General features: G+C 48.3%; 1 protein-coding gene across 1 annotated transcript; it reads left to right on the top strand.

Moving 5' to 3' along the window:
* Positions 1-623: 623 nt before the first annotated feature.
* On the top strand, positions 624-16086 carry CSRNP1 (cysteine and serine rich nuclear protein 1). The gene is made up of 5 exons (XM_074830895.1): positions 624-707; positions 7563-7758; positions 10092-10351; positions 10722-11018; positions 12162-16086. Exons 2-5 carry the CDS (start codon positions 7587-7589, stop codon positions 13143-13145), a joined length of 1713 nt encoding a protein of 570 aa, XP_074686996.1. The 5' UTR covers positions 624-707; positions 7563-7586; the 3' UTR covers positions 13146-16086.
* The last annotated feature ends 5093 nt before the right edge of the window (positions 16087-21179 follow it).

Raw genomic sequence — 21179 nt, forward strand, 5'->3', positions numbered from 1 at the left:
CTTCAAGCCCATGTGGGGACCCAAACCCTTTGTGGGGTCCAAATCCCTTTCAGAGGCCAAGCCTGTTTGTGGGTCTCAAACTTCCTGTGGGTCTCAAACCCCTTGTGGGGCCCAAATCTCCTTTGATGCCCTGTTTTAGGGTCCAATCCTTGCCTGTGGTTCCCCAACCCTTTGTGGGCTCTGAACACCTTGAGGCACCCAAACCCATTATGGAGTCAATGTCTGCTTGGCAGTCCCAACCCGCTGTGAGACCAAAATGCACTGTGGGGTCCAAGCTGTGCCTCGGGGTCCCTGACCCCCTGTGGGTCCCCAACCCCCCGTGGGACCCAAATCCATTGCGGGGTCCAAGCTGTGCCTGGGGGTGCCCGACACCCTGTGGATCCCCAACCCCTCCAGGGTCCCCCTCCCGCCGGCCTCAGCGCGGTGCTGGGGGCGGCACCGGCGGGCGGGGCGGGGCGGGGCGTCCCCGAGGCCCTGACTCAGCGCCCCGCCCGGGGAGGGGGCAGGAAGCCGGGCGGGCCGGGCGCGCGCCGGCCCCGCGCCTGTCACCGCCTGCGTCAGAGCCCGGAGTTTTCCACTGACGAAAAAGGGCAGCGCGGCGCGGCGCGGCGTCAGCCCCGGCCCCGGCAGCGGCAGAGCGGGAGGCGCCGCGCCAGGCACCGCCGCTGCAGCCGGAGCCGCCGCGCCGAGACCCGCCGCCGCCGCAGGTAGGGCCCGCGGGGGGGCAGCCGGCGCCGGCAGGGGGATGGGGCTGGAGGGCGGCAGCGGCCGCGGGGAGCGGGGCTTGGGGGGGAGTCCGCCGCGGGGGAGGCTCGGTGCTCCGCCGGCCGGGACTGCGGGTCGGGGGCCGGTCAGTGTCCGGCGCGGTGCTCGGCCGTCGGGGGGTCCGGGGTCCGAGCCAGGTCGGTGCTTGCTCGCCGCGGGGGTCGGTGCAGTGTCCGGCGCGGTGCTCGGCCGTCGGGGGGTCCGGGTCCGATCCCGGCGCGGTGCCCCGCCGTCGGGGGGCTCCGTCTCGGTTCCCCGCCGTCCAGACCCGGGCAGGCGCGCCGCAGCGGCGCCGTCTGGCCGGGCTGCGTCTGCCCGGGGGCGAGGGGAGCCCGGCGGGGCTGCGGCTGGGGGTGGGGGGCCGGGGGCAGCGGGACCGCGCTCCCCGGGGTGGGGGGGGAGCTTTGCTGCTCCTGCACTTTCCCGTCGACAGAAAACGTTGTGCTCTATATACATAGAAATACCTATATAATAATTTGGAGTAGCGCGGAGTTTTCCCCTTGTCAGTTAAGGCTCCGCTCCATCTTTACGGCTGCGGTTCCAATTTTCTGATGTTGAAAGAAAGGCGGGGGGGGCGGGGGGAGCCCTGCCGGCTCGCTCTTTCCCGGCTCTACCCGGCTGGGGATGCTTTCCCGTCGCTACAGCAACACCTACCGACCGGCGCACGGATGGACCCACCGACGGACGGGGAGCAGGGCCCCGCCGCCTCGCGAAAGTAAAAACCGGCGCTTTTACAGCGCACCTGAGGAAAAAAAAACAAACAACGAAAAACCTCAAACCCAAAACTACTAAGTTTTCTCGGTGTTTTGGGTTTTTTTCCCCTGCTTGTGTGTGTGTCCCCCGGCATCCTCCAAAGTGTCTGTCACCTCCGAGTTACATAATGTCGCTGTAGGAAGAGGCTGACACATAGGGACAGCCCTTTCCTAAAGCAGCCCGGCCTGTAATGCCAACGCCTCGGTGGGATGGAGAGAAAACCCTCACGGCCATTTACAAACGTCAAAGTCGTGTCATTTGTTACAGAGAACTCATCAGCAATTGTGTTGGTTTTTTTTTTTTTTTTTTTTTTCCCGCGAGAATTTTTTATTTTTCCTCTGCTGAGCAGTTTGCGGATAAGGCCTGTCAAGGTTGGGGGGTTTATTTTCGGGATGGTGAGTTTTGTTCTCTGCGCAGAAAGACTCTGCAGCTCCCAGCAAGCCTTTAATAATTCAGCGCAGGAAATGCGTGCGTATATATAGCAGGCAAGGTAATGCACAGCGTGTACCTACAGGAGGACAAATATGGAAACCTGGTGTGAATTATTCATGAGATGTAATCAAATAGAGGATTTTCCTAGACAAAGCACACTTCGCTGTTTTCATATTTATTACAGCACAATCTGCGCTGAGTATGTTTGAACCTCGTTTCATTTGGGCTGTGTCAGATAACCTTTAATGTATTGGCTAATGTTTCTTATTTACCTTTCAAGCTGTCAGGGAGAAATAAGGGCTTGATGATAGAAAAATCTGAGAAACCTTTTTCTTTGTGGCCTTCTGAAAATTAGTAGATGGAGTAAACGCTTCTGATGCTCTTCCCGGGGTAGGCATTTTGCCTGTTCAGTCTCTGGCAGGAGAATAAACTCGTGGTGCTATGAACTGATTCATGCTCCTACTCCGTGGCACGGGGTACTTTGGGTTTTGCTGTTGCATAGTAGGCAGAGGCTATTTTTAACCGGAGCAAGGTTATGAAACCTTAGACCCAGCTGGGTGAAAATAATCTGGTCTGAACTGGAGAGCACAGCTTGCGTGGCTGGGAACACGCGTGGGACTGTCCCCCAGAGGCTCCCAACGGGATGATCCCGCTTGCCTTGGCCCCGGTCAGCCCCGAAATTGGGAAGTGGTGTCATCGTGGAGGCTATCACAGTGGCGCTGGGGAAACCACTTAAGTAAATATGCAAAGAATTAAAATAGTTAAATGAACGAGCAGTGAATCAGTGTTGATAGCAATGTGATTATTAAGTAACCCAGAGGCGTTACTGGAATCACCGCTGCTGTTAGACATCAAATATCTGGGATAGCTCAATGGGAAGCTCAGCTCCGCACCAGTTATTGGTGATACTCGCACCAAGGTCGCCAGACCAGCAATAAACAGCGATGTGCAAAATAAACACTGACCCCAGAAACTCCTCCCGGTTTGCTCTACAAGTCACATTCAGAGTCGTACCTGGCTCAACTATGTGGTGGTGTTTTTTACACTAATATTTACTCCTGCTAGACCTGCACAGCCACTGCGGCTCTGGGGGAGGGAGTGGGAGCTGCTGTGACTCACGGCTCAGTAGAGTTGTTAACTCGCTCCCGGTGCCCGAGCTCTCGTCCTGGTGTGCCGGGAAGAGTCCACCTTGGCTTCCCGGGCTGCAGGCAGATGGCTGTGCTTGTAAAGTTGTCAAACCAGCTCAGAAAGTCACTGGAAAATAAATACTCCTACTGCATTGCTCTGAGGTTTGGGGGTTCTTCGGTGTTTGGTTTGGTTTTTTTTTTTTTTTTTTTTTTAAACCCAAATTGCTTTGCAGGAGAAAGTTTGCTTTCAATAGCTCATGCACAGATTTGGGATCCTTCCATTCTTTAGGATATTCCACCAACGGAAACCCCAAAATTTAAAATATCCTTGCTCGTAGGCGTTCTCCTGCAATACCATGGGAGTTGTGGCACAAGCAAATGCAGCCACTGGACTTGCTGGGAGAAATTTCCTTTGCCTTGCTTGCACTGCCCAGTGCAAAGCACATATACAGCCCCAAATATAACGCTGAAACATCTCTCCATGCTTCTGCACAAAACCATGATGCCTCTTTGTGCAGTCTCTTATAAATAGATTAACTGGACACTGGTGGGGGTTTTAGTTGCCTTCCTCTGTGCTTGGCTAAACAAATGCCAAACCTTCTTAAATCTAAATGACTCGAAATATTTACTGTTGAGACGTCGTCCAAGAGGAGGATAGTTAAAACATTAATTCCTCGCATTCCAGTGTATTAGGGCTTTACCCTGCAACTTGCCAAGCACCAGAAATGGGACTTTGCAGATTTGATTCCCTTCCCCCCAACTAGACAGCCACCTCCCCCCCCCCCCCCCAACTTTAATGCTTTTTTTTAAAAAAAAAGAGGGAGAGAAAAAGAAAGGAATGCACATCTGGGCTAAATATTTGTTAGAAAGTATTCCCAGGATAGTGGGAGTTCTGGTGCCAGAGAGGAATTCCTGCGGGTTTGATCCATTGCATTATGTACTTGTTCCAAAAGCTGTTTTCAGTAAAATAGATGAGTAAGAAGTCTTAGCCAAGAACAGAATGTCTTTTTTGGCAACTAAAAGGAAGATAGGATTATTTTATTTCAGGTTATGTAAAAAAAAAAAAAAAAAGACAAGGAGAAGGTGGTAAAATCCTGTGCTCAGTGGTGCCTGCAGAGATTTGCAATGGCAAGCACAGATACATATATATATGTTATTTTTTTTTCATGCTGCTGTGCGCATTTTTGCAACCTCTTTGTAAGACATCAATGTGGATTTAAGATTACTTGCAGAATTACTGCAGTTAAAATATCCTCACTGCGTCTGAATTGGCCTCTGGATTTTTTTGGCTGAGCGGCCCGCAGTTTCAGCGACATGGCTATCAAGGCAGCATCCAAATCCCTGGAGTGAATTCTGCTCCCAAGTGCCGGGGCAAGGAGGGGAGAGGAGGGTCGTCTTTTCCTTGACAGCGAAACCCCTGTCTGGAGGATTTTTTTGGGATGGATACAGGCAGACACCAATGGGTGCAGCCCCTTTACACCGTGTATAGGTCCTGAGAAGGATTTAAAAACTTGACGTGGAAAACGTCGCAGGCATAAATCAGCAAAGAGAAAGAAGGCGTTACAGGGAAAAAAGAATGTGTTTTAGGTGGTGGGCAACAGGTTCACCAGCTTTTTCCCATTAATTGAGAATCATGTTTGCATGACACCTACTTTGCGTTAGCAAAACAATAGGTGTTTTGAATAAGACAGTGTGCCAAAGGGTGGGGGTTTTTTTTATGCATTTGGCTTATTCTTATGGATGGGAGATGCACACACCTCCATTCATCCTTCTGCCAGACAGATTGGCGATGATAGTATTTAAAAAAAAAATAATAAAATTGCACCATCTTATACACAGCTTGCCTTGGCTCTGGCTTGGTGTTTGTGTTAATTTGGTTAGCTTGCTTGAGGAAAATGCTTCATTTTTTCTTGCTGTGTGGCTTGGGGGGAGGTGACATGGCTCATGATGGGCGCTGTTGCGTTTACAGGTGACGGGAGCATCAGAGCTGCATTGCTCTGCAGCATTGTGATATCCAGCTTCTTGTTTCTCTGGGAGTCCTGCAGACCAGGTAAATCCCAGTAGAAATGAATGCCATGGGGGTTTTCTTTTTGGTCCGGGCCTGTGAGTTATCCCTGTTTCAGCGGTGTGATCTTGGCTGCTCCACCACTCCCCAGTGTCTCCCACGAGGCTTGGATGTGGTCCACACTGCATCTCTGAGGGCATTTGCCATTGGACGTGTATCCTATGGGCTTTTTGGGGAGCTGTTTTCTCCCTCCCTTGGCTAGACAGAGGCATCCTTCACTGGCAACATTGGCGGTGGCCTTTGGAGCAGTGAGTGGTTGCTCTGCGGTGTGAACTGATGTTCTTTCAAGCCAAGTTTGGGATTTTTTTGCAAAGTTTTTGGCTGCTCTGGGTGGATGATGGGGTCAGTTGGGATGAGCAAACATCTAGCTGCAGCCCAGGCTTTGATTCGGACCCCTGCCATGGATTTGGAGGGTTTCTTTGCTCCCGGGTGTTTCTTAAAGCAAATGTGAGACAGAGCAGAAGGCACAAAAAAAAAAAAAAAAAAGATTTGTGAATGCAGCCAGGTAGCTGGTTTGGGCATCCTGGCTTGCCTGGGAGCTCTGCTTTTGTGGGGCACAGACAGGAAAGGGGTTAATCCAGGTGTCAGGTAGGACATGTGCTGCCGGGGCTGGAGGGTGGCCAAATCCACCTTCTCCCCATCTGTTTTGGATTAAGGCCAAAAAAACAACAGCCCCTCCGTGGCAAAACCACCTGCAGCTCTGTGGTGGAGGAGGGGGAGGGATGGAGGGGATTGCCTCTCCCCAGCCCCCAGGTTCAGGGAGCCGTGGTGGATGTGCTGGCCCCATAGGCGTGTATTGCAGTGGATGATTAACTTCTTCGGCCGAGGAACTGCTTCATCCAGGGATTTTTTTGACCCTTTAGGGGACTGTTGTCTCCTGGGAAGCTGTTGGTAAACATAATTAACGTGGGCTGGCACAGGGCTTTGAAGGCACGGCGTGTGCTCCCGTCCTGCTATGTGTTACTGTGTGGTGCTGTCGAGATATTGCAAATCCCATCGTTGGGAGGTTTTGAAGCTGCTGTGGTTTCTGTGCCGCCTGCTCAGGGCTGTCAGGAGGGCGGGTTTAGTGAGTTTTTTTCTTTTTCAGAGACTTAAATTAACTTCAGACATGCAAAAGAGGGTGAGAAAGTGCTATGGTTACAAAGAACAAATTTGGCTGGTGGAGGAGTTTCAGCTGGCGGGAGGGGACAGGGATTGGGTGTCTGACACCCCCTGTACCTGCAGTGTCACTGTTCCGGGGCTGTATGTGTCTGTCCCAGCACCATCTGAATCTTAGGGATTCTCTAGGTTTTGTGTATTACCTCTGGATTTATTGAAGCACCAGGGTGGCTGGTAGCATCCCACATAGCTGGGGCTCTCCCCTCCTTGCTGGAGGGAGTTGCTGGGCTGGGCTGGGGCTGCATCTCTCCCACTGTGGTTCTGCCTTACCATCTGGTGGGATGGGGTCAAAGCAAGTCACTCCTCCAGCAGCAGCCTGGTTCTCAGCTTTGGGTATGGCTCACTGGCTTCAAAATAAGCTGGCGCCCACTTCTGCAGAAGCGGGAGCATCTGGTGTAGTGTTGCCGGTGTCTAAAAGGAGAAACAGTCCATCGTCTATGCAAGAGCATCCCAGGTTGGGTGGCCTCTGATCTACTATAGGTGGAGTAGTTTCTGTGCAATTTCAGGAGACAAAAAACCCCACAAACTTTATAAAAGCAAAGGTTAAAAGATGCAGCAAAGTTATTTTTGTGTTTTCTTTTTTTCTTTAAGATGAGCAGGGGGAAAGCATGCAGGAAATTTAGGAGTCTAGGCAAGTACAGAGCTCCTTTGTTTTTAATTATCTGCGTTGTTTTTAATTGCTACTATGCTTGATACATAACCCAGCCTAAACAAGAATAGCTTATTGAATGGGGGACTGACTATGAAAGGCACTGCGAGGAGAAGGGCTGTTCTTCACAGTTGATATATTTGTATTTCAGTGCTTCATTTAATAAGTCTGTTCCCCCAGGGGGCTGTAGCAAGTAAATCATGCCAACAGATTGTTCTCTGCAAACTGGCTTATTTTTGTAATTAGCAAGACGTTAAAGCTGTAACTGCATAGAAAGCGATCTGGATAAGGAGTTAACGTAAAAGAATTAGTAAGCAAAATGTAATACTTATTGTTTGATAACATTTGTGTTGATTGAATTGGTTTCTGAACAGTTTGTTGTCTGTTATAGTTTGTTTTTCTGCAGCATTGTAAAATGAGAGAAATTCAGCAGGTGTGCACAGCGAAGGCAGTAAGGTGTGTTTCTTTGGTGGAGCACTTTTTGGGAATCATACCTGCGTGGCCAGGTGGACCTGGTAGAGAAGCCTTGCTGGAGGTTAAAGTCATTCTGCTCATCACCAGAAACTGCTGGTATTTCCCTTGCTTTATTTTGCTTTTCTCCTTTGTTTTCCAGTTATATGAAAAATACAGTATCACCATGAGTGGAGTATTGAAAAGGAAGTATGAAGAGCTGGGGGATGACAGTACCTACTGCTCCTCCTCCTCCTGCTCCCCCCTCTCCTCCTCTGCGTCCTCAGGCTGGGAGTCGGATGAGGAGAGCTCCCATGGAGAGCCCAAGCCCAGCTCTGCCTTAACGCCCAGCTTCACCCGTGAGTATCTCCAGCAGCCCCTTTCCTGGGATCAGACATCCCTCTGCATGGGTTTTTTGTAGCGTGGTTGTGGGTTATCACCATGCAGAGACCCCCTTGGAGCACAGCTTTAGGGGTGGCAGCGGCTGTAATGCCAGCTCCCTGTCGTTACACCAATTTATCTTGTAGGTTTCCTCAGGGTAATCTTCCTCAGCCCGTCCTTCCAGCATTTATCATTCCTTTATAATGTTTTTGCTAAAGTCCAAATTTCCAGGAGTAGAAACTGAAGGACCTGGGTGTGCAGAGGCATGCAGGTGCCTCCAAGCCAGTGCTGTAGAACCATCCTGCCATCCCTCAATCCCCTGTCAAGCCATTCCATAGGCAAAAACTAAACAGACAGCAAAGGCCATAACACTAGTTTTTAAAAATGATTAAGCAGTAGCGTAATTACCATTTCAGAACTCATTTCCTAAGTTGGGTACTTTGCCAAAGAACATGACACGTTTGACATTGCCTCTGCTGTTAGTACAGATAAATGCTATTTTGTTTTTCCAGCAATGTCAGTTTTGAGAGCTTTTAAGAAAACACACAGAAGACAAGGTTGTAAAATCCTTTATCTGGCATGTGAAGGGAAAAATAAAAAATACAATAGGGGAACATCTTCACAGAGGAGTAATAGTCCAACCTAGTAAATTATACTGATCACCCACAGTATGTAGCAGTTAAGGTCCACTTGGTAGACATACACAAACATGCAGTGGGCTGAAAAGGCTTTAGAAGTCTTGTAATAATAAAGAGTCTCATTCTTGCTTGTCTTCCCAGGTTTTGTGACAAAACAATGAACTTCTTGTATTCTCTGGCTCAATTGGAAAAGGGTCAGGAATGGGAAAACAATTTCGGAGGAGGGGTGCGGGGAGAGAGAAGCAAATGCCAAAGTGCAGCAGCTTATCTGATAGATGATCGCGGTGGTTAACTTGCCTTTTGATAAAGAGCTAATGTTTTAGAAGATTGAGTCAAGGTTATTATGAAAATGCAACGTGCAGTGCAAAGATATCATCAAAGTGACTGCAGAGCCCAGTGTGAAACCCCCAGCTATTTAGCAGAAGCTGCTGACGCAGCTGGGTGAACGCTATTTTTTTTTTCGTATGAAACTGAAATGCTATATTTCGGCAAACGAGACTTGTGAAATGTGGGTGCAGCTAACTGCCCGGTCTCACACTTTCCCAGCCTTTGGGTCCAGCCAAACCGAGCCCCTTGGGTTTTCGGCAGTCCCATAGTTGACTCCCGTAGAAGGGCTGCCTGTGCCTCTGCCATTCCAAGTGTGGGGCTTGGATCCCAGCTCTGCGGGAGTCATCCATCCTTTCTGGGTTATTGTTTTCCCATATTCTCCATGGTGGCAACCATATCCATGCACCAGCAGAGAATGGGACTGAAAAACCCCACGACTGAATTTGTGCATAGCTGACTTTCATTCTTGACGTGCTCATGCAGCAGAAAAAGCATCTCTGTAACCCCATATTGCTGCATTTTGCTTTGCTTTCCATGGCCAGCTACTTCGTGGAAACTCTTTGACTCTGAAACTGCCCTGGCTAATTAGTCCACCTCCATCTGCTACGTTTGCACATGCAAATGTGCAGAACCAGGTATCTCTGGAGAGGCTCTGCTTTAAATGGTGTGTAGCATGTTTCAGCAGTTTAAGATAAACCAGAGTCATGTACTGCTATGTTTACCCTGGGATCACCTGCATAAAGATTAGCATCTTTGCAGCTGCTCTCAAATGAGTTTCTTGAGAATAAACTATAGATTCATAGTTCCTCCAGTGAATGGTGAAAGGAAGTACCAGAAAAACAGCCATTTCGGCTATTTTCTGCCCTGCCACAAAAAGTGGAGCCACACAGCACTGGAGTGTTGGTGTTCTGACATCCCCGGAGCAGACCATGAGCTCTGGGACGTGGGGCAGGGTGCTTGGGTTTAGAGAAAGACAGGCATGTAGGATGGTTTGTTACTTGTTCGTTATGCTCTGCTGCACGTGAAGAATAAGCAAATGTATGTTTCCTGGAGGAAGTCAAGCGGGAAGGAGAAGCAGCAGCCGTTTCTTAGGGTTGAATCTGATCAGTGACTCCAGTGCATCGAGACTTGGCTTAGTTTCCTCTCTATCCTCATCCCACCTTTGAAGCATTAGATCCTGAAACACCAGAAGCCATCAAGCAATGCTGTAACCCTGTCCCATCATCTCCCTGTTGAGAGAGTAATTGCAAGTTTGTAATATTTATGGCCTGTTTTTGTAATATTTCTATCCTGTCTGCAGGATGGCAGTACTAACTTTGTGCTTTTTTTTCTTCCCCCATTTTTAGCCACGTCTATCCTGAAGAAATGCAAGCGACTAAAGAAGAACAATGTGGAGTTTGACCGGGTCACTGTGTTTTACTTCCCACGCTGCCAGGGGTTCACGAGCGTGCCTAGTCGTGGGGGCTGTACCCTGGGGATGGTGAGCAAACACAGCTCCTCCCGGCAGTTCACGCTAGCAGAGTTTTCAAAGGAGCAGGAAAATATTCGTCGGGAGAAACTCGAAGAGAAATTAAAAGAGGAGAAGTTGGAAGCATTGAAATGGAAAGTGAGTAGGAGCATGGGGCTGGATTGGTGAGCAGCTGGTGGATATCATTAGTTAATGTCCAGTTTTTAGTAGGAGCCTCTCTGAGACCTGGGGGCATCGGTCCTTAACCCTGTTTGTGTGTCCAAAAAACACAGGCTCTGATGTGGGGCTTTCAGCTCAGTTCTCCACCTTTGAAAAGTGATGAAAAAGATATTGAACTCCACATGTCAGGTGTCTGTCAGGTGTTTGGGGGCTCTGACACAGATGATGATCCTGGGGTCAGCCACCATAGGGGGCAGATCTTTCCTTTCTTGTTTCTCCTGGCCTGGGGGTGCTGATGGTGCTGTGTCTGCAACAGGTCCCTAATGCTTTGCCCATTTTTTGTCCTTAGCTAACCATGAACGGCACGAAGGAGTCGGAGGAGGCCAACCAGCTCACCATTGAAGACATCTCCGACGATGACATTGATGTCAGCAACGTGGACCTGGAGGATGGCTTCTTCCTCCAGCCCTACCCCGCCAAGAAGAGACGCGCACTGCTGAAAGCCGTGGGGGTGAAGAAGATCGACAAGGAGGAGAAGCGGGAGCTGCACAACATCCGCTTGTCCCGGGAGGACTGTGGTTGCGACTGCCGGGAGGTCTGTGACCCAGAGACCTGCAGCTGCAGCTTGGCGGGCATTAAATGTCAGGTACTACTCTTGCCTCTGGGCATGGGGGAAAAGTCGTGACTCCCTCTTATGTGTATGTTAAAGCAGAGGGGTTTTGAGCAAGCAGGACAAAGTTAGAGCAGCCTGTAAAATGCATCTGTTCCCACCGCGCTCGGAGCAAAGCAGGCAAGAAAAGCTTTTGGAGATGCTCCCCAGGTGGCAAGGGAGACGCTGCTCGAAAGCCTCCACTTCCCAAATCACACATGCAGCTGTCCCTGTACTGCCACTGCAGCAGTGGGGATGTGCCCGAGCCTGCAGCGTGAATGCACCCATCCTGTCCATCCCCACGAGACCTGTACCTGCTTGGTCTCCCGTTGAAGATGGGCCACGTGGGAATGTCTTCGCAAACTAAAGCTTCTTGCTTCTCATGCAAGGCTGCAATTTTTTTTCCTCCCCCTAGTTTTATTTTTAATTTTATTTTCCCTTGGTGTGTGTCACAACTCCCAGTGCTCTCAGGCAAATGTGGGAGTGTCAGCTGAGCATCAGCCCACAGCTTGCTATGCAGACCACCTGCAAAGTGGGATAATCCCTCTGTATTCAATTAGGTTGTTATATTTTTCATTTCAGTTTTTACAGATGCCTGCCCAGCTGTGTTTGGGGAGCCATATTCCCTCTTCTGAGTGCCGCTTGCTCCCTCCATGCCGTGGTTGCAGGCTGGGGGTGGTGTAGGGTGGGTGTTCACAGGCAGATGGGTGCTCCATGTGTGTGACACAGCCCCCCTCTAGTGGCTGCTGCCAAGGGGGACATAAAGGTGCTGCAGGTGCTTCTTGGGCAACTTGTCCTTATCTTGGCAAGGGGCAAAAGCTCACGATATGGATCAGGTATTAAATACCATGGTGCAATATATAAAAACTCCTGTTTCCCCCCTTATGTCTCCTTTTGGAGCGTTATATTTTGCTTTTTTTGGAGCTTTTAAACTTTCTTCAGTTGTACTGAAATCCAACTTTTTTTTATGACAACCCTTCAAAAGAGCAGGGTGTCTTTTAATATTTTTGTTTTTTCAGTCTGCTTTTAAACCCCTCAGCCGTTACGTGGTTTCTCAGGGTGGGTGAGTCATGGGCAGTTTCGATTTTCTGCCGCTGAATTTGGTCCTAACCCTCCCAACTCTGCTTATCCCCATGCCAGATGGATCACACCTCCTTCCCATGTGGCTGCACCAAGGATGGCTGCGGCAACACCGAGGGCAGGATCGAGTTCAATCAGGCCCGTGTGCAGACCCACTTCATCCACACCATCATGAAGCTGGAGCTGGAGAAGCAGCAGCAGAGCAGCGAGAAGGTGGCGGAAGCAGAGCCCCCTTTTCGGGAGAGGCTCCCGTCGCTGGGATGCGCAGTGGGGAAGGGCTCCTTGGAGGAGCGTGCGGTGCCGCTGGCACCTGCCTTCCAGTTCAGCCCCGACCTGGAGGCCCTGGGGGAGAACAGCTGCAGCAGCGACATGACGGACTCCTCCATCTCCTCCCATCCCAGCGAGGACCTGGAGGAGTCCTATGAGAGCCTCCCCTCCGACAAATCCCAGTCGGATGTGGATGACGACGGCTTGGCACGCATCCTCCATTTCAACGACTCGGATGCTGAGGAAGAGGGGGGCCACGGCCAGGATGACCTGAGTTGCTTCCATCCCACCGACTTCTTCATCGAGGACCACAGCGGCGAGGCCAAGCCTGTCCCTGGCCACTTGTCCCACCTCTCTGAGTGCCTGGACGAGAACGCCAACCAGGATGGCGGCGGTTTGCTGGAGGATGCTGCCCACGCGCGGTGCGATGGGCTGTCCTGCTGCGCCTCATCCCCAGCTGAGCCCTGCTCCAAGAGCTACGCCGACCTCAGCCTTTCCTCTGACTCCTTGGATTTCTTCCAGTCCTTCTCAGACTATAACTTGGGACCCCTTTACAACTCCTTAAAGGAGTATGAGAACCTTGATAACTTCTCAGCGTTACAGTTTCAGTTGCCTAATTTCCCTGGCTTCCCACAAGCTGGAGATCAGGGCTCCTGTTTCTTGGAGTCCCTCATTGGTTTGTCCGAATCTGTCCCCGAAACCCCGGCCCCTTTCACAGACAATCAACTTTTGGAGGATGCCATCAAGTCATCGCTGATGGAGACAGTGAAAGTGTGAAACACCCATGTGGCTTGGGTGGCAAGGACCGGCGCCAGAAGGAAAACTGAAGAACAGTCGGACAGGCAAACTTTCACTGAAAGGATGATGTGCTACTCAAAAATAAGGAGGAAAAAAACAAACAAAAAAACTTTCTAAGCAAACTATTTTTGGTCTTTATAGAACATGGACGTTTTGACATACTGCAGCTACAATCAGTTCTCTCACTGTTTGTGCAAAAATTTCTAAACTTTCATGATGGGGTGGGGAGGGAGGGAAAAAAGACTTTCATGTATGAATTTCTTTGTGTTTTGTATGAAAAGACCTGTTGAGAAATACTCCTCGCTAATGTTGCCAGTCGTACACACAGCCCCTTCTAGAAACGTTTCAGTGTTGCAGGAACTTCTTAAGACAACTTTTTGAAGCTGTATTTATTGTGAAAATTTGTGGTTTGCGTAAGAGTTAGCCCAACACCCTCTTACGTTTAATCAGACAAGGTTTACAGAAGTGATCCATACACTATATACATAATCATTCTTCATCTATTTATTGCAAATTCCAGAATTTAACTAGCCACCGAAGCTTGAACTAGCATGAAACCTTATTTAAATTGGTAATACCTCAGATGTATTATGTGTACAATCATATTTTTTTGCATAATATATCTGTATTTATTTATTTCCTATCTGTAGTACATGAATAGCACTGTGGTTTATCAGTGACCTGGAAGGGCAATCAGGTCTTCAGCAGCACCCATCCTAAAGATGACCCTGTTTTCTCTGAGTCTGAAAAATGTTGGATGTTTGGTCTTCACTTCACATTTCTAAAAGAGCTGAATGCAAATGGGTGGGAGGAGGGGGGTGGGGGAAATGTTCATACAACATCCTTTGGTTTCTATCAGCCCTCTAGCAGATATGATGGTGGTGTCTGATATCCATCTCCATGATATCACTATGGAGAGCAAAACAAGCAAAACCTTCAACTATTCAAGAAATATGAACTAACTCTTATTTAAACAAAAAAACCCCAACCCTTTTCATAAGTTATTTCATAATTTATTGAATTTCCAAAGGATTTGGCCATGAGACCTTTTCCAATCAATTATGGTGCCTGAATATGCAGAGGAACTGTTAACAGTGGTGGCGGGGGGGATATGTAATAAGAAGGACCTTTGCAGCCCTGGGGGGTGCTTTGGGAGAGCAAAACGAACAACAGCAACACTGTGCTCATGTTCCTCAGCAAGTGCTCCGTAGGACATCCCAACGTCAAGGGTATCACAGCTCCAAAGTCTAGTGGGTCAGACTGTTTATACTATTTATTTTTATATAGGTAAATCGGGTAAATCAAGTAAAATAGATGGATATGAAGGTTATGGGGTTATTTATCCTTTGAGTACAGTTTTAGAGGGAAGAAAAACTAATTCCTGAAAACAAAGCTGAAAAACTTGAAGGCTTTTGTGTTTTAAAATGAGAGAAATCATGTTTAGGAAGGATATTGGAGGCCCTCTTGGCCTTTTGCTATTTAAATCAGTCTGAGAACATGACACTATTTGGCCGTGAGATGTAATTGGACATAAAATCTGTATGTCAGTGATACACTAAGTGCCTACGCCAGCGTTATTAAAAAAAAACAAAAGGCTTTAAAACCTACCGGCTTTAACTCCCGCTTTCAAAAATGTGAGATTTGGTGATTCAAGTGATTCCTGGCGTTACCAACACTGGGAGGAGGTGGCAGCTCTGACATCCCAGCCCTGCTGCCCTGAGAGCGGCGTGCTGGGAGGAGCTCCTGGGGTGTGCAGAGGCACCCAAATGGGGGGGGGGAAAACCCCAAAATACGGATTTAAGGATTTTTCCATTGGCTGAACTGTTTATATCCCCGATGACAGGGATGGTGCTTTTGGGTACCTGCTATTTGACAGGTGCCTCGTGCAAACCTGCTGGCAGTTTAGGAAACTTCTGGTGTACGAATATGACAAAGGCTGGGTTGTTTGGTTTTTTTAAAATCATTATTATTACTATTTAATTTTACATCTTCTCTGGTATTGAGCCGGTCAACTTAGAAGCCGAGCTGACCTGCCGCGGCTGTGAGCGGGTGCTCGCCCACGCTCGCTGCCACATCCTCCTGCGAAGCATCGCCCCCGGGGACCTCCCCGCTGGGCAGGAGGGCGACTGTAGGAATACTACTGGCAGATGGAGGATTTTCTGGAGAGATATATATATATATAATATTATTATTTTTTGTTGTCGTCGTTTCTTTAGACTGAAAAATCCCCTTCAGTTATCTCCTAGGTGGTAGTTTCTATCCTTCAGACTGCATCAAAATTACTGACAGTTGAAAGTCTGGTACCGTTCTGTATTTATTGGCACTAATATATTTTATAACATTCCTAGGTTTTCTGCATATATATGTGTTTTTATATATATATAATATATCCATATATATACAAATATGTATGTCTATATATGTATATATTTTATATATATACACAACATTTTTTTTAAATGAATGACAGGGATAGACGCCTGCCTTTGTGGATTTTTTCTATAATTTATTCTTTTTATTTGTGTTGGTGCCAAAAAAAAAAAAAAGATTTTTTTATCTTTTTTTTTTCCAGGGCACTGAATTGTAAATATATAATTTTTTTTTCTTCTCGGTATCTGTGTAAAAAGTTGCCTGTTAAACAGTTTAAAAGCTGGGTATTTATTGACACAATCTGTAATTATCTAATGTATTGATTGAAACAGTTTGGTTTCAACATAGCTTTATTTTAGCTTTCTTTGTGTATATATTGTGATTATGTTGCTTAAAGGTACAAGTTAAAAAAAATGCTTTATTTTTACCTTATCCATTTGCATTTGTTTATAAAAAAGCATATTTGTCTACAGCTGCTGTCTCTCATTTCATCAAAGCAATATGAAGAAATTTCCATTACACTTTCAATAAAAGAATTTTGAATACGGCAGCATCTTCACCCTGTTTATCCTTTACTGTGGCTCAAAAATTTGGATGACGAGTGTGTACGCTGCATTATATGTCATAGTTGTCCCTTTTTTGTTTTTGGCTTTTTTGACTCCTTTTTGAAGCTAATGGATGCCCTGGGATTCCCACCCCAAGTTTTGAGATGAAAGCATCCTACCAGGGCAGAAGCAGTCCTTGTCCCAGCCTGGTGTCCTCCAAGAGGCTTCTCCTGAGCTTGGGGATGCCCACTGCTTTTCTCACCCACCCCCAAAAGCAGCCCATGGAAGAGCATCCCCATGCCCTTGCATTGGGGAAAGGCACGTGGGGAGCTTGGAAGGCTCAACACCAGCATGGGGCCAGTCCCATAGTGGGAAACCAGCCATAGGGTCGGTCCCCAGAGCGAAGGGGACCTACTGCCTGGAGGAGGCATGGAACCGAGGCAGCTCATCCATCCCTGCAGAGCCCTGCTTCATGCACAGCAGCTGAGTACGCAAAGGGGAGGACTTCCCAGGTAGCCTCCAAGGTGTCCCCAGGTCCATCACAGCCTTCATGTCACCGTGACACTGAAACGTAGCGGGGAACACTAGCAAAGCACATGGGAGAGAATCTTGGGGCAGCTGGAGATGCATGAGGTGTGCCCAAAAGTCCCTCTGAGTTCATCCAGAGACAGGTTTCTTCACAGATAAGCACCCAGTGCCAGCCTCTGCTTTCAAATTTTAAGCTGAACTGGCACATTTTGGCTGGGAGAGTCTGGGCTGGCAAGACTGGTTTTTCCCAGGGCTGGAACTAGAAGGGACCTTTTTGGTGATTTGCTTAATTAATTTGAGGGCAAAAATGTGATGCAACATCTTGGCTTGTGGATGGTGGCTGCCCCTGTCCACGGGACAATGGAAAAGACAGTGATGATGGCAGCATCTCCATCACCAAGGAACATATAGGAGAAATCTTGGGAATCCTCTTTCACTCATGGGCTAAAAACTGTTTCTTATCACCCCATGGCACCCCTGGGACCTGGAAGGTTGCAGCCAAGAAGAAGCATCACCATGATCTTGCACCACAGGGGAAAAGCAGAGAAAATACGCTTGGTCCTGGCAGCAGCAGGGAAATAAGAGGGTGAGGATGTGAGCCAGCCCATGGTGCAACAGAAAAGCTGAATAAATCCCAGAAACCTGGATGGGGAAATGCACACCTGTCCCATGGGCTTGCATCTGGCAGCACAGGCATAAATCATAACCACTGGCATTGACCTGAAAGCAAAGGAAGTTGGCCTAAGAATGCCATTGTCTAGTTTTCCACCGGGAATCCATTTTTAAAGGTTGCCATCTGCCCCCAGAGCAGAGAAGCTCAATTAATTGAATAAACTATTTGTTACAAATTATTTGCTGGGCCGTAAAAACAGCAATACTGAAAGAGGCCCATCTGTGGCTGTTCTGCAACATGCAGTGAAGCCTGACTCCAGTTTCCCCACCAGAAGGATGTGTTTAGTTGTGTTTTCTTTTTTCTTTTATGGGGTTTATGCCTATGATTCCCTCTTATATTAATTATTTTCTGATTGGGAGGGGAAGAGCCCCCAGCATATGGCTCCAGCTGCCTCACTGGTGGGTTTTCAGCTCACAGTGATGACTTTGCACTGTGCCCCAGCAAAGGGCATCGTGGTGGCCAGGGGACAAGGGACAGTGCTGAAACATCCCCAAGGTGCTGAATCCCATCAACCAGCCTCCGGCACAGGCATCTCCATGGGGAAATTGCAGAGTTTATCACAGCCTCTTTGTGCCAAGGCGAGTTCATGTTTACTTTGAAGAGCAAGGCAGGAGAAGCCCTGGAGGATTTTCCCCAGCTGGCTGGGGATTGTCTCTCTGAAAGGTGCTGATGTTAAAGCTATGGCCACTCAACTTTTACAGGGCTGCATCTTAAAAGGGGTGAAACCTACACAGGTGCAACCCTCAATTTGCTCCCTGGCCATGGCAGGGTTGAGGCAAGCTGACTTTCTGCACACACGAGGATGGATGTGCCCCAGTCTGGTGACAGAGAGCTGGGACACACACCCCATTTGACAGCAGGCAGTGGTGCTCCTTCCCATCCCTGGGACTGGGTGATTCACTGACCCCAATTAAACCTGTCTGTGTACTTCCCACCTTGCTTAGGGCTTCATCACCCTCTTTTATTTTCATTTATTTTCTTTTTTACCTCCATACAGCCACCCTGTATGCCTTGCTTGTAACACCTAGAGGCACAGAATTACTCATCGCCCACTTTCGTTTCATTTTTAGGTGTCTACAAGAGTTGAACCATGCGTGCAGCCACCAGACTAAAAAGCAATTCTCTCCGAGTGGCAGAGCAGCCTCCGGAAAAAGGATGAGTCATTTGACGACCCACGGCCGGTGGAGACGGGCTGTGACACGAGGCTTGGCTCCGCCAGACCTGGCGCCATGCGGGAATGAGACACCCAAGGACTTTTCTCTGCAGAAACAGCTATAGAATGACGGGTAGGATGGACTTTATCTCTGTCAGAGAAAAAAAAAACAACCCAGGAGGTCCAGGGCAAGGCACGGTCAGGGGTGTTGGCTCTGCAGCAGCAGGGGCATTTCCGTAGGGCCAGATCCTGCATGCAAAGGGCTTATGCCTGCTTTGGAGGCAGGAGCGTTGGGAAAAAAAACCTTTTCTCATCATGTGTCTGGTTGATTGAAGAAAAAGGCAGGTTTGCACTGTGTGACCAAGCAGCATGACACTACAGGGTGTAAGGTTGCCTCAAGCCTTCTGCAAAGGCAATAAAAGCATTCCAGGTGATACCTCTGCATCCCTGCTGGCTTCAAGACTTCGGTCACTGTAACAGGCACTTTCTCTGCCCATGTACGTGCATTTTCCATAGGATTGAGCTTGTAGGTGCTGAGATTTTTAACTCAGAGATCACCTTGGCTTTCCTATAAAATAGGCACTGCAGAATTGGCAATCATCGACACATTCCTGTGGCCCATTTGAGTTTTAGTCTGTCAATGCTATGGGATGGGGAAAAAAAGTTCAGCTGTTATTCCTTATTCTTTGAGGTAACGACGTTCAACGTCACAGAAATGCTCATAGCACTATAAGGAAGTGTCCTCTCCACCAAATCAACCCAAATTACATAGCAAAATAAAAGCAGCTTGATTTCTGCACCATGTGAGGGCCCCTCTGTGGTCATAATCTCTGGAGGAGCTGTGAGTCCTCAGTATCTGGGGAAACAGATGATGTTAATGCACTGAATAAATTTAAGTATTCTGGCTTTGGTGTCTTCCCTGTGTAAAACAGCAAAAATTCCTGTGTTGCCAGAGCGCTGGCTAAAGTGAGACTTCAGGTAAGCAGTTAAAAGAGAGAACTAAGTTTTCTCCTTCACAGCTATGACCACTAAGAGTTTTCGGTGATGCTTAATCCACAGTTTCCAGCAGCTTGTTTTAATCCTCTAAACCTGCTGCTGAGTGAATGGCAGTATTGCCATCTACTGGGCAGCTGCCTCCTTCTCCCAGCCTCTCAGTGCTGCCCAAATTGCTCTTCGGCAATGCTTGTCCTCCTCTGTGGCACCAAAGACACCATGTATCTCACTGAAATATCATATTAAAAACCAGCAAAATAAGGCTTAAATGGCCGGCTTGGGTGTGGAGGAGAGGTGGGGATGTCCCGGGGCTTGGTTGTGTTTCTTCACCTGGCCTAGCACACGCATCCACAGCTGGAGGAAACCATCTCCAGAAGGTAAATGCTCAAAACCCCCCAGAGATGCACCTACATTTTGGCCAGGGAAGCTGAGTGAGGGACCAAAATGACTGTGGCTGGACATGCCCTGGCTCCATCACATCAGTAGGCTCAACCCACCAAAGGGAGAATATCTGGGACCAACAGAGCTGAAATACTTTGGCATGAGTGTGAAGGCTGTGACTACTTCCAGGTCAGTCCAGCCAAGGAGGCTGAAAAGCCCCAGATGGCTTGGGGACCTGATTCCCTGGGGACCACACAAGCCACACACCAGGGTAAAACATTACAGGAGAATCGTGACACCAGAATGAACAACATAAAAGGATCTCCCTCCAAAATAAACCTGCTCCGGTGAGATACCCTGTGTAGGAAACTGTTATCTATTACACTTCCCTGGAAATAAATACTTTGGTACTACTTTGAAATAAATAGGGATGAGAAGTTATTGGTCCTGAAGTGTTTTTCATAGTGAAAACATCCCAAAGTGCTTTCTGGTAATTAAGGTTGAATAGCTGTCAGGAGGCAAGGGAGCCCATTGTAGTCATACTCCCAAATACCCATCATTTTTGTCTGCAAGTGAGCAAGGGAATGATTGGGTGACATAGTGATATAATTTCAACTAGAGATTTTAGGGGTTATTCTGATAAAGTATAGCAGCCCAGAGTACTATTTGGATGAGGAGATGTCTATAACTAGAACATCTCTATTCAGCTGTGGTGTGTCTGAAGGTCCCATTGCTGAGCTTATCTCTGTGTGACTTTAAAGCTCCCCAGCTTTGTTGTGTTTTGGGCCAGCTGAGATGCTTAAGGGTATGAAGACATCCCCATGGGGCTGGTGGAGATGACAAGGGACCTCAGGAGAGCTCTGCCCCTTTGACGCAGCAGGATAGGATGGGATGTCCTCAGATATCCCTAATGGCACTGACCATTGTATTTTATCCCTGCACCCCCAAGCTGTGTTTCACAGCATCTGCAGCCTTACCTCCCCAAATAGCTCAAGTAGCCATTCCTACACCTCACTGGAGCACCCTACACCTGATGGGACCACCCTCAAGAGATAAGTGTCCTGTTGCCACAGCTGGCTCCTTTTTCTGCTCCCCATAAAGATGTAGGGAGCACCAGTTTTTCAAAATCTAGTTTGTTCCCCGGTTTAGCTGCATCCTCACAGCCCAGCTTTGGAGAAAAGGATGGGACCATTATGTATGAGCATTACAGTACTGTGCCCAGCCATGTTTTCCCAATGCTATTGGATGTTATATCACTGTGACACCTAGTATCTTCACACAGTAAAACCTGCATGAAACACAGCATTTTCCATAGGCTTCCTGAGGGGTGCTCCTGGGATCACAGCTTTGCACAGCAGCTCTGGCGAACA

The sequence above is a fragment of the Strix aluco genome, chromosome 1 (assembly GCF_031877795.1).
Source record: "Strix aluco isolate bStrAlu1 chromosome 1, bStrAlu1.hap1, whole genome shotgun sequence".
NCBI classification, from domain to species: Eukaryota; Metazoa; Chordata; class Aves; order Strigiformes; family Strigidae; genus Strix; species Strix aluco.